The 13,024-nt window shown below is 22.3% G+C and overlaps 2 protein-coding genes across 7 annotated transcripts; one reads left to right on the top strand and one right to left on the bottom strand.

Annotated features, from left to right (window-relative positions):
• Positions 1 to 3,200: 3,200 nt before the first annotated feature.
• LOC122719639 (centrosome-associated zinc finger protein CP190) lies at positions 3,201 to 7,665 on the bottom strand. 5 transcript variants are annotated; one of them, XM_043945621.1, is made up of 7 exons: positions 7,253 to 7,478; positions 7,018 to 7,168; positions 6,754 to 6,817; positions 6,275 to 6,446; positions 6,018 to 6,157; positions 5,678 to 5,935; positions 3,201 to 5,487 (listed from the first exon to the last, which is right to left on the bottom strand). In XM_043945621.1, the coding sequence occupies exons 4-7, from the start codon at positions 6,437 to 6,439 to the stop codon at positions 3,480 to 3,482; spliced, it is 2,571 nt and encodes an 856-aa protein (XP_043801556.1). In that variant the 5' UTR covers positions 6,440 to 6,446; positions 6,754 to 6,817; positions 7,018 to 7,168; positions 7,253 to 7,478; the 3' UTR covers positions 3,201 to 3,479. The 5 variants fall into 5 exon arrangements, with proteins under 5 accessions (XP_043801556.1, XP_043801557.1, XP_043801558.1 ...); XM_043945622.1 differs by having other exon boundaries at positions 7,056 to 7,168; XM_043945623.1 differs by having other exon boundaries at positions 7,082 to 7,168.
• Positions 7,666 to 8,374: 709 nt separating this feature from the next.
• LOC122719649 (D-glucuronyl C5-epimerase B) lies at positions 8,375 to 10,998 on the top strand. 2 transcript variants are annotated; one of them, XM_043945642.1, is made up of 7 exons: positions 8,375 to 8,429; positions 8,502 to 8,568; positions 8,687 to 8,834; positions 9,105 to 9,233; positions 9,298 to 10,011; positions 10,096 to 10,283; positions 10,364 to 10,998. In XM_043945642.1, the coding sequence occupies exons 3-7, from the start codon at positions 8,697 to 8,699 to the stop codon at positions 10,893 to 10,895; spliced, it is 1,701 nt and encodes a 566-aa protein (XP_043801577.1). In that variant the 5' UTR covers positions 8,375 to 8,429; positions 8,502 to 8,568; positions 8,687 to 8,696; the 3' UTR covers positions 10,896 to 10,998. The 2 variants fall into 2 exon arrangements, with proteins under 2 accessions (XP_043801577.1, XP_043801576.1); XM_043945641.1 differs by having other exon boundaries at positions 8,404 to 8,568.
• The last annotated feature ends 2,026 nt before the right edge of the window (positions 10,999 to 13,024 follow it).

Raw genomic sequence — 13,024 nt, 5'->3', positions numbered from 1 at the left:
TATAAGTTTGTATTTTTTATAATATTTTAATACTTTCAAATATTTCATTTTTTAATTTTTTATTTTAAAATATTGTTCTTCACAATATAAAATTAAAAACGGTCAAAAATCGAATATATTTCAATTTTCATTTCATTGAATACATGATTAATTTATCAATTTATTATATAAACTTATATTTTCAATAATTAATTATTTTATTTTAATACATTCTTCTTGTATTTCAAATAATTTAATAAATGCATAAACAAAATAAATAAATTTAAATATTTTTTCTTCTTTTCTCTGATTTATTCTCTTTGTATTTTGTATTTTTATCATAATTTCTTAATAAAGCTTTAAATGATGTTCATATATGATGTTTATATGCATATTTGTTAAAATTATAGTTATTTCGACCGTCAATAAAATAAAAAATCGATGAACTTAGAAATCGTATTAATAATCATTATTATAATTTCATTATCTAATTAATTAAGAAAATTTAAGGAAGCACCCTGTACATTTCCATATCTCAAATAACTAGATTTTTTGATAAATTATATGAAGGAGATGAACTCATGTGTATATGCATAATTTATTGATAAATTTATGAATATCAAAACTTAATATAAAACTATTTTCATATAATTGCATCAGCTATTTATAAAAATATTGTATGAAAAATTGACATCCTACTGTCATATGAAGTAAATAGTTGTTTATAAATTTTAATAGCTGCAACTATAGCAGTTAATTTCTTCTATTTTGTTTGCATTCTAAGTTTAGTTATTTCTCCAGTCTTTTTTATCATATTTGCAATAATCAAAGATTTAAATATAAAATGAATTTATCTTAACTTTTGATTGATTTTATGTATAAAATATATACTAATATTAAATATTTGATAAGATTAAATTAAGGATGAATTAGATATACCATAATTTCATGATTTAATTTCCAAAGAGTTTAAATACCAAAGTATTGGATATTATTGGATATAGCAGCTTTTTTATAGAAGCTGTATTTTGAGCTTCATCTATAATATAAATATTATTTCTTATTAAATAAATACCATATTTTATTAAAAAATAAAAATTTCTTGAAATGATACATTAATATATATTTTAAAATTAGCTAAAGATTTAATAATTATTGCAAATTGTTTAACATAAATTGTATAAAAGAGATTACTTTTTTAGTAACTTTCGTTTAAATAATGCTAACTAAAATAAAATTATTTTTAAACAATCTGATAAAATTTCTTTAACTTACGAATGCAAAACTGAAAAGTATTAATAAATTAAATACAAATAAATATATTTTTTAATGTAAAAATTCTTATCAATTTTGAAAAATTAATTATCTATAATTTTGAAAGTATCGAAATAAAAAATAGTTATTAAATTACAATAAAGTTCATGGCAATGAAATTATATTAATATTTGACTATGTATATTTCAAATAAAATTTATCGGCATTACAATTTGCTGTAATACGTAAATCATAATAAATGAAATCTTATAAATTACGTATAGATGGACTATAAATTAACGTTTTCGATAATGCATGCATATATAGAATGAGGCACTTAATACGTACGTAACAAATCATATTAATTTTCATTTGAAAAATAATCCCATAATTATAATTCTAAAAAAATTATTATCAGATTTTTTGAAGCGCAAAATATAAAATTTTTCACATTTCTTAATTAAAAATAAGATGATTCTTTTCTTTCTAATTTTTTAATTATCTATCTATTTTTTTCAAATTTTTCTTAATTTTAAATATTTATTGTGTATAGATATAAAATTTATAAATAAATTCTTTAAATTTTATTATAATTTTTTTACTTTTTTTATTAATACAAATAATTTTATATATATATGTATATAAATAAAAAAAGATATTTGTTGTCAAATATATACTGTGTAAAACAGAATAATTAAGTTAAAATGTTTGATTGATTTCAAAATTTAACATATATATTAAAAATACAAATATTTCTAATATATTGCATTTTATTATATTTTATTTAATATATTTTTATTGTGTTTATATGCACATGATTTATTGGATTTTACAAAATACCTTCCTCTATATAATTTGATATATAATATTCTCATTTGAATTTATCATAATAGTATTTTAATTTAAAATATTATGCTATAAAAAACTGAATAAATGCTAACTATGAGAAAGAGAATTGATTAAATAAAACGTGTTAAGTGTCTCACGCTGTACATGTACAAAACATTTTGTTCGATTTCGTTACTAAAATATATTTATATTATGAATTCTAAATATTAACTCCTATTTTTTAATATAAAGGAAAAAGATGTTTTATAATCGTAAATAATATATAACATAGATACTAAAGTATTCTATTTATAATATATTTGATTTTATGAAAATTTTAGATTAATGATATTCTTTTGATAAGTATTTTGTGCAAAATATTGCAGAAAATAAAGAAAATATGATTAATGATTATATGTTTTATGAACAAGTTAATGAATTAAGTCTCGATAATGATATTTAAACGTTCATATAAAATTATTTTCAAAATTTTCAATCATTATATTGAAATAAATAATAAAATACTCCATTTGATAAAACGAAGCAATTGTTTCATTTTCTTTTATTGTATTAATATCGACAAAAAAGTGCATTAATAATCTCCAATTTAATCAGCGAAATTTTATATAATATTTTAACTATCCATAGTACTTAATTGAATACGATTTTTATTTCAGTACACGATTTTAACTTGAACATAAGGATAAATATTTCATATTAAAATTACGTGAAACATATTATGTTGTACACATAACTTTTATTTATTTATTTATTTATTATTGATCAATTATCACGAATAACTCAACATTATAAATTTAAAAAAAAAAACCTCAAAAAAAATTAATAACTTCAATTTATTTTTAAATATTTGCATTGAATATATGTAATTATTAAATAAATAAAGAAATCGATACTTGCGTCTTTTCATTTTTTTGTATTTCACGTTTCTTCGCTGACACATATTTGTGCAATTGTGTAAAAGAATTGAAAGTTACAATTATGTAGAAATTAAGAATTTATAAATAGCTCTTTTTTTCTTTCCCTTTCTTTTGTTTGCAAATATAATCATTAAATCAATCTCTAGCCATTGAATATATGTATATATGTATACATATTCTTCCAAGCTATATATACAAATATTGTATATTATTATAGATGTTGAAGTTAAAATCAATTTGCACAAATTAATTAAAATATTACTTCGCATGATAGTTTTGTTTAATAATAAATTCTTTAAAAGTAAAATAAATCATTTACATCATTTCATTTGTGTCTGCATATATAGCGATTTTCAATCATCTACCATACAGAAATCGAACAAAGAAGCAGAATGAAATGCAACCGAAACATGTTGTTTGTTAGTAGATATTAATGAAAAATAAAAAATGACAAAGCTAATGTAATAATATTATTATTATTTATGATTCAGCTAATTCTCTGCTATCCTCGTCCCATTCGGCAAAGCTTCTTGTTTTATTTTGCGTATCATTTTTTTCCACATCTTGTTCTCCCTCAAGGTGTTCTTCTTCAATTATCATAACCGATTCCTGAGGTTCTCCTACACTGTTACTCTGTTCGCTACATTGCTCATCGTATTCCACTATTTCTGTCTGTTCTTCTACATATTGTATAACTTCTTCTACCTGATCAGAACTGCATTCTTCTAATATTTCAGATTGCTCAACTTGCATATCTTCATCCATCACTTTTTCTTCAACTTCTTCAACCACTTCTTCTACTATCTCCTCAGTCTCTTCAGTGAGTTCTTCTGAATGATAATTCTCATACGTTTGTCGTTCTACTTCTTCATTTCCATGAATATAAACAATCATTCCATCTTCCGTGCCTTGCATTACAATCTGCTCATTGTCACTAATGTTTAATTGTTGTGGTTGTTGTTGTTGTTCAGTCTCTTGTTGCTGATATTGTTCATTATCAATAAGCATGATCATATGCTGCCCATCAATATCATGTGTATTGTAAGTCATTTCGTGCGAAATATTGTTTAACTGCATTTCTGGTACCATATACTCCGATACATTTGAAGTCACTTCCTGTGATTCCGACGGAACACCATCTCCAACGCCTAAGGAAGCTGCTATACCACTAGCTACATGACTTAAAGCTTCTGCTTCTGAAGAAGGCTCTAAAGAAATTGGTGGCATGGATACTGTGGATGTATCAGAATCTCGCAAATCCTTATGCACGCAATCAAGATGAACTTGTAAATTGGTAGCTCGTACGAAAACTTTACCACAATGAGTACAACGATGACCTTTTTCTTTACCATCTGACAAATTTCCATGACCTGTGTTAATTTCATGAGTTGTTAATTCAGTCACGTCTTTGAAGGTCTGTGAACACTGCATGCATTGAATTTCCTCAACTGTTGATGAATGTTGACGCGACGTTGGTCGATGATTATGATTGATTTGATGTCTTACCAATAATGTTTCCGAGAGTGCCACATAAGAACATGCTTGACATTTCGGGAAACACATACTCTTTGGAGGAGGCACGTTGTGTTTCGTGTAAAGATGATACATTAAAATATTTCGTTTAGTTGCTTTATAACCACAGTGTTCACAAACTCGCGGATCGAATTTTTCTTCATGTACATCTTGCATGTGCCTTCTATACATGTAATAATTTGTATATTCCTCTTCTAAATCACATTTGTTACATTTCCAAGGACCAGTTTCGCCACCATCCACACTTCCATTACTCTTTGACTCAGCTTCATCACTATTATTACTTGACATCAAATGATCAGATTTTAAAACTACATAAGAAACTTTTGTTTTATTTGCTGAATTACTGTCCGAAGATTTGGCTTCTTTTTGCATGATTTTCAAACGTATGTTCTTATTATTTTTTACTAAATGAGGATATTTTTTCAATACTTCTCGAATAATTTTTGCATGATTATTTATTGCATCTTCTGAATTTGTTCTGTAAGATGATTTTCCTTTCTCCATATTCTCTTTTTCTTCGAGATCAAATCGTACTCTCTTAGATGGCGAAGGTTGTGCATCCTGGCCTCTTTGGAAAGATCTAGTCACGGACCAATCATCATCCGAATTCATTTCCTTTAAACCTTTCTCATTTGAATGACCTTCATCTTCCTCGTCTTCAGTTGTATCGTTTTTACTTTCTCTATCTGGAGAACATTTGCCACTAGGCGAATTATCTCTTTTATATTTGTCCGGCGCTTGGACAATAGGTTTTGTATTATATGTAATATCATCAAATGATGAAAACACTCCAAGTGCAAATTCTTCAGCTTCAGGAAGATCAAATCGAGAAGGTCCAGGAGTTACTTCTGTAGGTCTATTTGTTGATGACATTCCATGGAATGTTCGCATTTCATAATTAAGCGATGACATATTTTGTGATGTATCTAATTTTCTTTTCCAAATAGGAAGTCTAAAACAAAAAAAAAAATTTTTTACACAATTAAAGATAAGTAAATTAAAAATTTATATAAAATTTTTAGAATAATTATATTTAAATAAGTTATTTATATATAACATTATCTTCAAGAAAAATTGTTGTTATATAAAATTTTTTAATATATAATTTTTCTAATCTATGAAGTATATAGTTTTATACTTACTTTCTACCTGGTAATGGTTGATTTGAAAGTCCTGATGGAGTGGAAGTAATTGTTGGTTTTGTGCTAGGTGTTGAAGGCTTTGAAACTGCTATAACTGATCGTGTATTACACTTCATTGATTGTTCATTTTGTAAAGGAGCAGTGTTAAATTGTGCATCAAGTAATTTAGTTAAAACTGTCATGTTCATTTTCTGTGCTGTACGATACAAAGCATGTTGTTCTGAAGTCCAATATTCTAACTGACCAGTATACATAAAGCTATAAAAATATAATATATATACGTATATATATTATAAATATAAAATTTATTAAAGAATTAGAAATGAATTATAAAATTTACCTTATAATTGATTTTACACATTCATATGGCATATCTGGTGGCATAATGATTATTCCATCAAAATTTTCATCCTTTTCTTTTTGCTCACGTTCAAGTTGCATAAAATAATCTGTGCATGTTGTTATTACTAAACGATGAGCCTAAAAAATTAACAAAAAAATCTATAATAAATATACTGCTAAAATAAAAAAAGAAATTTACTTAATATAATTCATCATTTTTAAATAATATATATATATATATATATACACAATTACCTGAACAGTAATATCACTAGTGGGAAATTTGATTGTAAGATCAAGTAATTCTTCTTCAAAATAAAGCTGTTGTAATCTCTGAAGAAAGAAAGTTCCCCAGTTATCTACTTTTACTTGCTTTAATCCTCGTGAAGGAAGTTGTTTTTCCTGATTTGTTGGTTCCATTTTATATCTGTACATTAGTTAAAAAAATAATCTTTTAAAGTTCCAAAAATATTCATCATTAATATACTAAATATTTAAAATTTTTTATTAAATTTTATTATTAAAAAATTAATAGAAATGCTTGCAGTATTAAATAAAAAATATAGAAGTACTTTTAATTTTAATGTTCTTCAATAATATCATTTAAATTATCAAATACAGGTCAAGTATTAGAAAATTTTAATGAATAATAATGAAAAATATATTATTTTATTATGCAATATGTTTAAAAATTAATATTTATTAATTTAATAAACTATATTATATTTTCTTACCTAATATTATTAAATTAATTATTTATTATATCTATTTATACTGCTGATCCAATGGGACAAAATCCTGTAATAGAAAAAAAATAAGGAATATCGCAACCTTAATCTTTAATTATAAGATAATAAATTATAATTTCATTTTCTAATAAAGAAATATTTATATCAATTTACATTAATTATAACTGTTATTATAATACTTATAACTGTTTTATTAATTAACTATTATTTGTAAAATTGTTTAATATCATAAAAAAAATTATTATTTACATTACATATGCTATTTCATAGGCACAAATATTACTTAACATTCCTGAAAATAATCCCTTCGTACTTGTAAATCAAATGCCATAAAATCCATGTCATAAAGAAAATTATTGTCTCAATTAATTATTTCAGAATAACTTAACCTGACTGGTTTCTAAAAATTAAAAGTTTCATATCTTATATTATAATAATATATTAACGAAGTCCATTGACATCGGAATATGGTTCTGTAACTTACAATAGCAAACGAAGTACGCTAATATAAAAATTCTACAGTATATGTAACGCTATGTACATATTACTATAAAATTGCTCCGAAATTCAATTAAACTAAAATATTGCAAAAAGAAGAATACTATACAAATGAAAGGAAGTAAAAGAACTGATGAAAGTATCAGCGTATACTTTGTGGAACGCTGAAAAACGGAAGTTTAATAATGATGCACGTCTTCCTTTCATGATCAAAGTCGGACATATTAATGGTTATTTCAAATATATACAAATTCAAAATACCCCGTGGATATATTGCACGTACCTATTTAACAATATTTCAATATTCCTCTCAGCTCCATCTCTTATAAATTTCCTTAGTACACAAGTAATATTGAACATTCCATTGTATATCACGACTCACAGATGGAGTTATACGTATCGACTGATCACCACAGGAACAAAATATGGAGAAACGTACAACTATAAAATTATAAATTTTACTAGTTTTATAAATTATAGTAGTTTATAATTTATATATAATGTAAAAAAAAAAAGAAAGAAAGAAGATATTTTATCCAAAAATCATTAGAGAATTTTTATGAAAAAATACAATTAATTTCATAAATTTAGATTAAATGTAATATATACAGCATATTCTGGCAATATTCTTATCACATCCACAATGCAATATATGACAAAAAATGAATATTAATAGATTTAAATATTATTAATAATCAATTAAATGTAATACATAAAAAATTTTTATTAAATTATTATATTAAATTTTTAAAAATACTTAAAAATATTTTTTCATAATAAATATTAAAAATAATTAATAATAATATCAAATACTATATATATTTATTATATTTTTTAATCTAATAAAAATTGTTATGTAGATAAAAATTTTTTTTTTTTAATTCCTTTAATAAAATAAAGTTTTCTTAAAATCATTAAAACTTTACATGATCTAGGGAATTTATATAATATCTCTGAAACTATATTCTATAAATAAAAATGCATTTACTTTTTTTTATAAAATAGATTATATATGATCATACATATAAGAAAAATAAATATAACATCAATGGATGAGTGAAATGTATGAAACACTAGCTAATATCAATAATCATCGATGATTAAACGTAAAAAAACCCCAATGGAAAATATAAAATATATTTCCATAAAAGGGGTGAACACATGTATATATTTTAAAAACTGTCATTAGATACTACTATTTGTTTCTTATTTGTTCTAAAATTACATCTTTTTAGAATATCATAATTTAAAAAAATGGAAGATTTGATATTGGATTTTGATCAAAGCTGCTTGTAATAAAAAGTAAGAAAAAAATTATAATAATATCTTAGTTAAACATCATATTATATTATTTATATTTTATAAAATTAATTTTTTTAAATATATAATTTCTAAAAAAATATTAAAACTTAAACAACAGGTTTTATAGGATGATGAGGTTGAATTTCAAAACAGTATTACTTGTAATAATAGTTGCAGTGTTAAGTTCAATATTAACATCTTGGAATAATTGTGGTAGTCCATCATTTTTTAAAAATACTGATTGGAAATCAAAATTTCAACATAAAGTAAGTAAATTTAATTTAAATTTACATAATTTAATAATAAATTTAATATTCATTAATATTTTTATAAAATTCTTTATATATTATTTATACATTATTTTTAAATTAATTCTTCAAAAATTATATAATAATATCAAAACTATCATAGCATTTTATTTTTTTACATCAATTATATTTTAATTGGAATTTTAATTAATATCTTTAATAAAATAAAAATTTATAAAATAATAATAATATTTATTTTATTATTACTTTATTTATTTTTATATAAAGGATCGATTAAACTTAGAAACTGGATATCAAGAAATAGATTGTCACATAAATGGTGATTATTCTATTGGATGTCGTAAGGAAGGAGATGAAGTTTATATACCATTCTCATTTATTCATAAATACTTTGAGGTAAATATCAATTATATATATTAATTATATATAATAAAATATTAATATTTTTAATATATATTAGATTTATGGAAAGCTAGCTACCTATGATGGTTTAGAAAGATTTGAATGGCTACACAGTTATTCCAAGATTGTTAATCCTAAAGGAAAATATGATCCTAGAGGAGTGTTTATGACCTTTGAGAATTATAATGTTGAAGTTCGAGAACGTGTCAAATGCATTAGTGGAAATGATGGAGTACCAATATCTACTCAATGGGAGAGTCAAGGATATTATTACCCTACTCAAATTGCTCAATTTGGATTATCACATTATAGTAAAAATTTAACAGAACCAGAGCCTCACAGAAAAATAATTGAAGATTCAGATAAAGTTAAAAGAGAATGGATTATACCTCAAGGATCTATTGCATCTAAAATATTTGATAAATATGCTAATAGTTATGTAATGAAATTTGCAACACCAGAAACTAGTACTTCTGGTATTACTTTAAAGTTAGATCATGTGCTAGATTTTGTATTAAAATGGGATTTTAATATTAAAGACAATGGAAGTATCATGATTACATTGCAATCTAGAGAAAGAAAAGAAATATATTATCTTCATTATATTACTAGTAATATAGTGTTACATACTTATAACAATCATGTTTATTATGGAATTGGTCAAATTAATCATCAGTGGAGAAGATTCACTAGAGATTTAGTTATAGATCTTCAAAAAGGTTTATATTTAAATGATAAAAATAAAAAGAAAATGTCTCGTTCAAAATTGAAGGTAAGATTTAAGTATAATAAATAAAAGTAATAAAAATAATAAATATTTAAAAAAATATATATAATTAAAAATACTATTTTATAGATTGTGAAGATAACATTATATGGATCTGGAATGATTGATAATGTAACATTGTCTACAAGTGAACATATGGAACAATTTTATGATGCAGCTAGATGGTTTGTTAGTAATCAGAATATTACTTCTGGTGGTTGGGCAAATCCTGTACGAAGAAAAGTAGCTACTGGAATGGCTACTCTTGAACCTGGATGGTATAATTTTAATAAATTTTTAAATTTTAAAAATTCATGATTAATATATTTATCTAAATAAAAACTTTTTGTAACAATAGGTATTCTAGTATGGGTCAAGGCCATGCAATTTCTGTATTAGCAAGAGCATATTATCATTCTGGTGAAGAAAAATATTTACAAGCTGCTGTTAGAGGTCTTCAACCTTTTAAATTATCATCTAATAAAGGAGGAGTAGCTGCAGTATTTTTAAATAAATATGTGTGGTATGAAGAATATCCTACAACACCTTCTTCGTTTATACTTAATGGATTTATTTATTCTTTAATTGGTTTATATGATTTAAAAAGCATAGCAACAGGTAAAGATGCGGAAGAAGCATCCCGCCTTTTTAATCAGGGTATGACATCCCTGAAAAACATGTTAACATTATATGATACAGGTTCTGGTACTACATATGATTTGCGTCATTTTACATTAAAAACTGCTCCAAATTTAGCTAGATGGGATTATCATTCTACTCATATTAATCAACTTCTTCTTTTAAATTCAATTGACAATGATTCGATTTTTACTACTACAGCAGAACGTTGGATAGGTTACATGAATGGTAAGAGAGCTGCACATAATTGATTTTTTTTTTTTATGATTGATTTTTGTATTTTTCTGTTTGTTTATTTATTAATATTTAATATCTTATTTTTTTATTTCATTTTGTATTATACATTTTGTAAATAATTTTTAATAATCACAAGATAAAGTGGACCAAAATATATTTCTCTTTTTATATAATTATTGTAAAATGAAAATAACAATCAAATATTCATTCTTAATTAATTATTTACTGATATTCTTGAAATATTATTACATGAATATAGTTATTGAACAAAAAAAGTAAGATGATGAATACTTATTTATTCATTATAATGAAATATAAAATTTAATATTCTATAGTCAAATTAGATCTATATTATATATATATAAAGAGAGATGTACTATATTTTAAAATAGTTTATTTAATTTAATAAAAAATCATAAAGAATACAATTCTGAATAATTTAAAGATTTTAAATATTTAAAAACAAAATTATCCCTAAAAATAGGACTTATTAAAACTTAAATATTAGTAGAATAATGTAGTAATATAAATGTGTTATGTATAAATTTTGTACTTAAAGAATTAAATGCAATATTTAAATTTTATAAATTATATTTCATAAAATATGAATTTTTTAATTTATATGTTATGTATTAAATTATGTTATAAAATAAGATTAAATAAGTTCCTAATTATTTGAATATTTTATTTTTTTACTTTAGTATATTTTTTTATTTTATTTTAGTATATATATGTATTAAAATAAATTTTATTTTTTTAATATGAATTATTAATGATTTAAAAAATTGATTTAAATAAAAATATATAAATTCTAAAATCTTTCTTGTAATATTTAATTTTATAAAAATTTATATATATGATTTTACTTTAATGAATATAATTGAATTAATTTATGAATCAAATAATTGATTTGTAAAAGAATTTTTAAATATTTCATTTTATGAAAAATGAAATTTACTTTATATATTATATGGAAGTTTGTAATTTTTTACAATATATTATGAATTAATACTAATGATATCTATTATACTATACAGTTTTCACAGTTTATAATATTTTTTGTAAAATATATACAAAAATTAAAATATGATAAACATATAAAAATATAATTATGATAATATTTTTGTAAATATTTGTAAAATAATTGTTATTGTTGATGTAGAATTAAAATGTTATTTAAATATATTACATAATTTCTGAATTTGAAAAAAGTCTTAAAATTCAATTTTTAACATATTGTAATTATATTATCAATTATTTCTGTGATTTATGAATATAATAAATAATTTTTCAAGTGTAATGCATAAAATATAAATACATTTACAAAAAGTTTAAGATATATATTTTATGGAATTTCACATATTGAACATATAATACATAAGAATTTAATTTAATTCAATTATAAAAATTGGTAATGTCAACAAATTTTAAAAATAATGTTTTTAATCAATCCTTTTCCATATTTCTATGTGTAAAAATATTATCTGTATTTGTGATTGTATTTATAAATTAAAAAATCATTCAATTTTTTATTATAATACAATAAAAATAACTAATTTATACACACATTTTAACAATCTTTTATCAAAATGAATTTAAATATAATGTTTTTAAAACCAAATTTATTTATAAATATTACTAGAATACAATATTGTAAATATTAAAACAAAATATATATATACATATATATATATATAAATATTGATGATTACATAAAAAGAAAACGATAAAATTAAATACTAAAATCATCTGTCATAGATTGTGCAGATTAAATATAGACAAGAAGAAAAAATAATAGGAGAAAGATAGTGATAGAATGAAAATAATGAAATCAGCGCCATCTGTAAAGTGCCGCAAATGAAACAATTAAAAAAGGATAGCAAATAAAAAAAGAATAGAAATAGTATAAGATTTAACTATTAGCGCCATCTCTTGATTAATAAAGGAAGTCTTTTTGAAAACAGTTAAAAGATGGCACTAGTACTTAATTCTTATTCTATCTTATCCTTTGAAGAAATGTCTTTAGCATTCAAAAGATGGTACTGACAGTCAATTCTTATTTTATTTCTATCCTTTTCTTAATATTTACTATCCTTTTTTTATGTATTTGCGGCACTCTGCAGATGGCGCTGATTTCAATATT

Source organism: Apis laboriosa, unplaced genomic scaffold, assembly GCF_014066325.1.
Source record: "Apis laboriosa isolate Shangri-la unplaced genomic scaffold, ASM1406632v1 scaffold91_cov154, whole genome shotgun sequence".
Classification (NCBI taxonomy): domain Eukaryota; kingdom Metazoa; phylum Arthropoda; class Insecta; order Hymenoptera; family Apidae; genus Apis; species Apis laboriosa.
The sequence above is the reverse complement of the archived record's forward strand: the minus strand, read 5'-3'. Positions and strand labels throughout refer to the sequence as shown.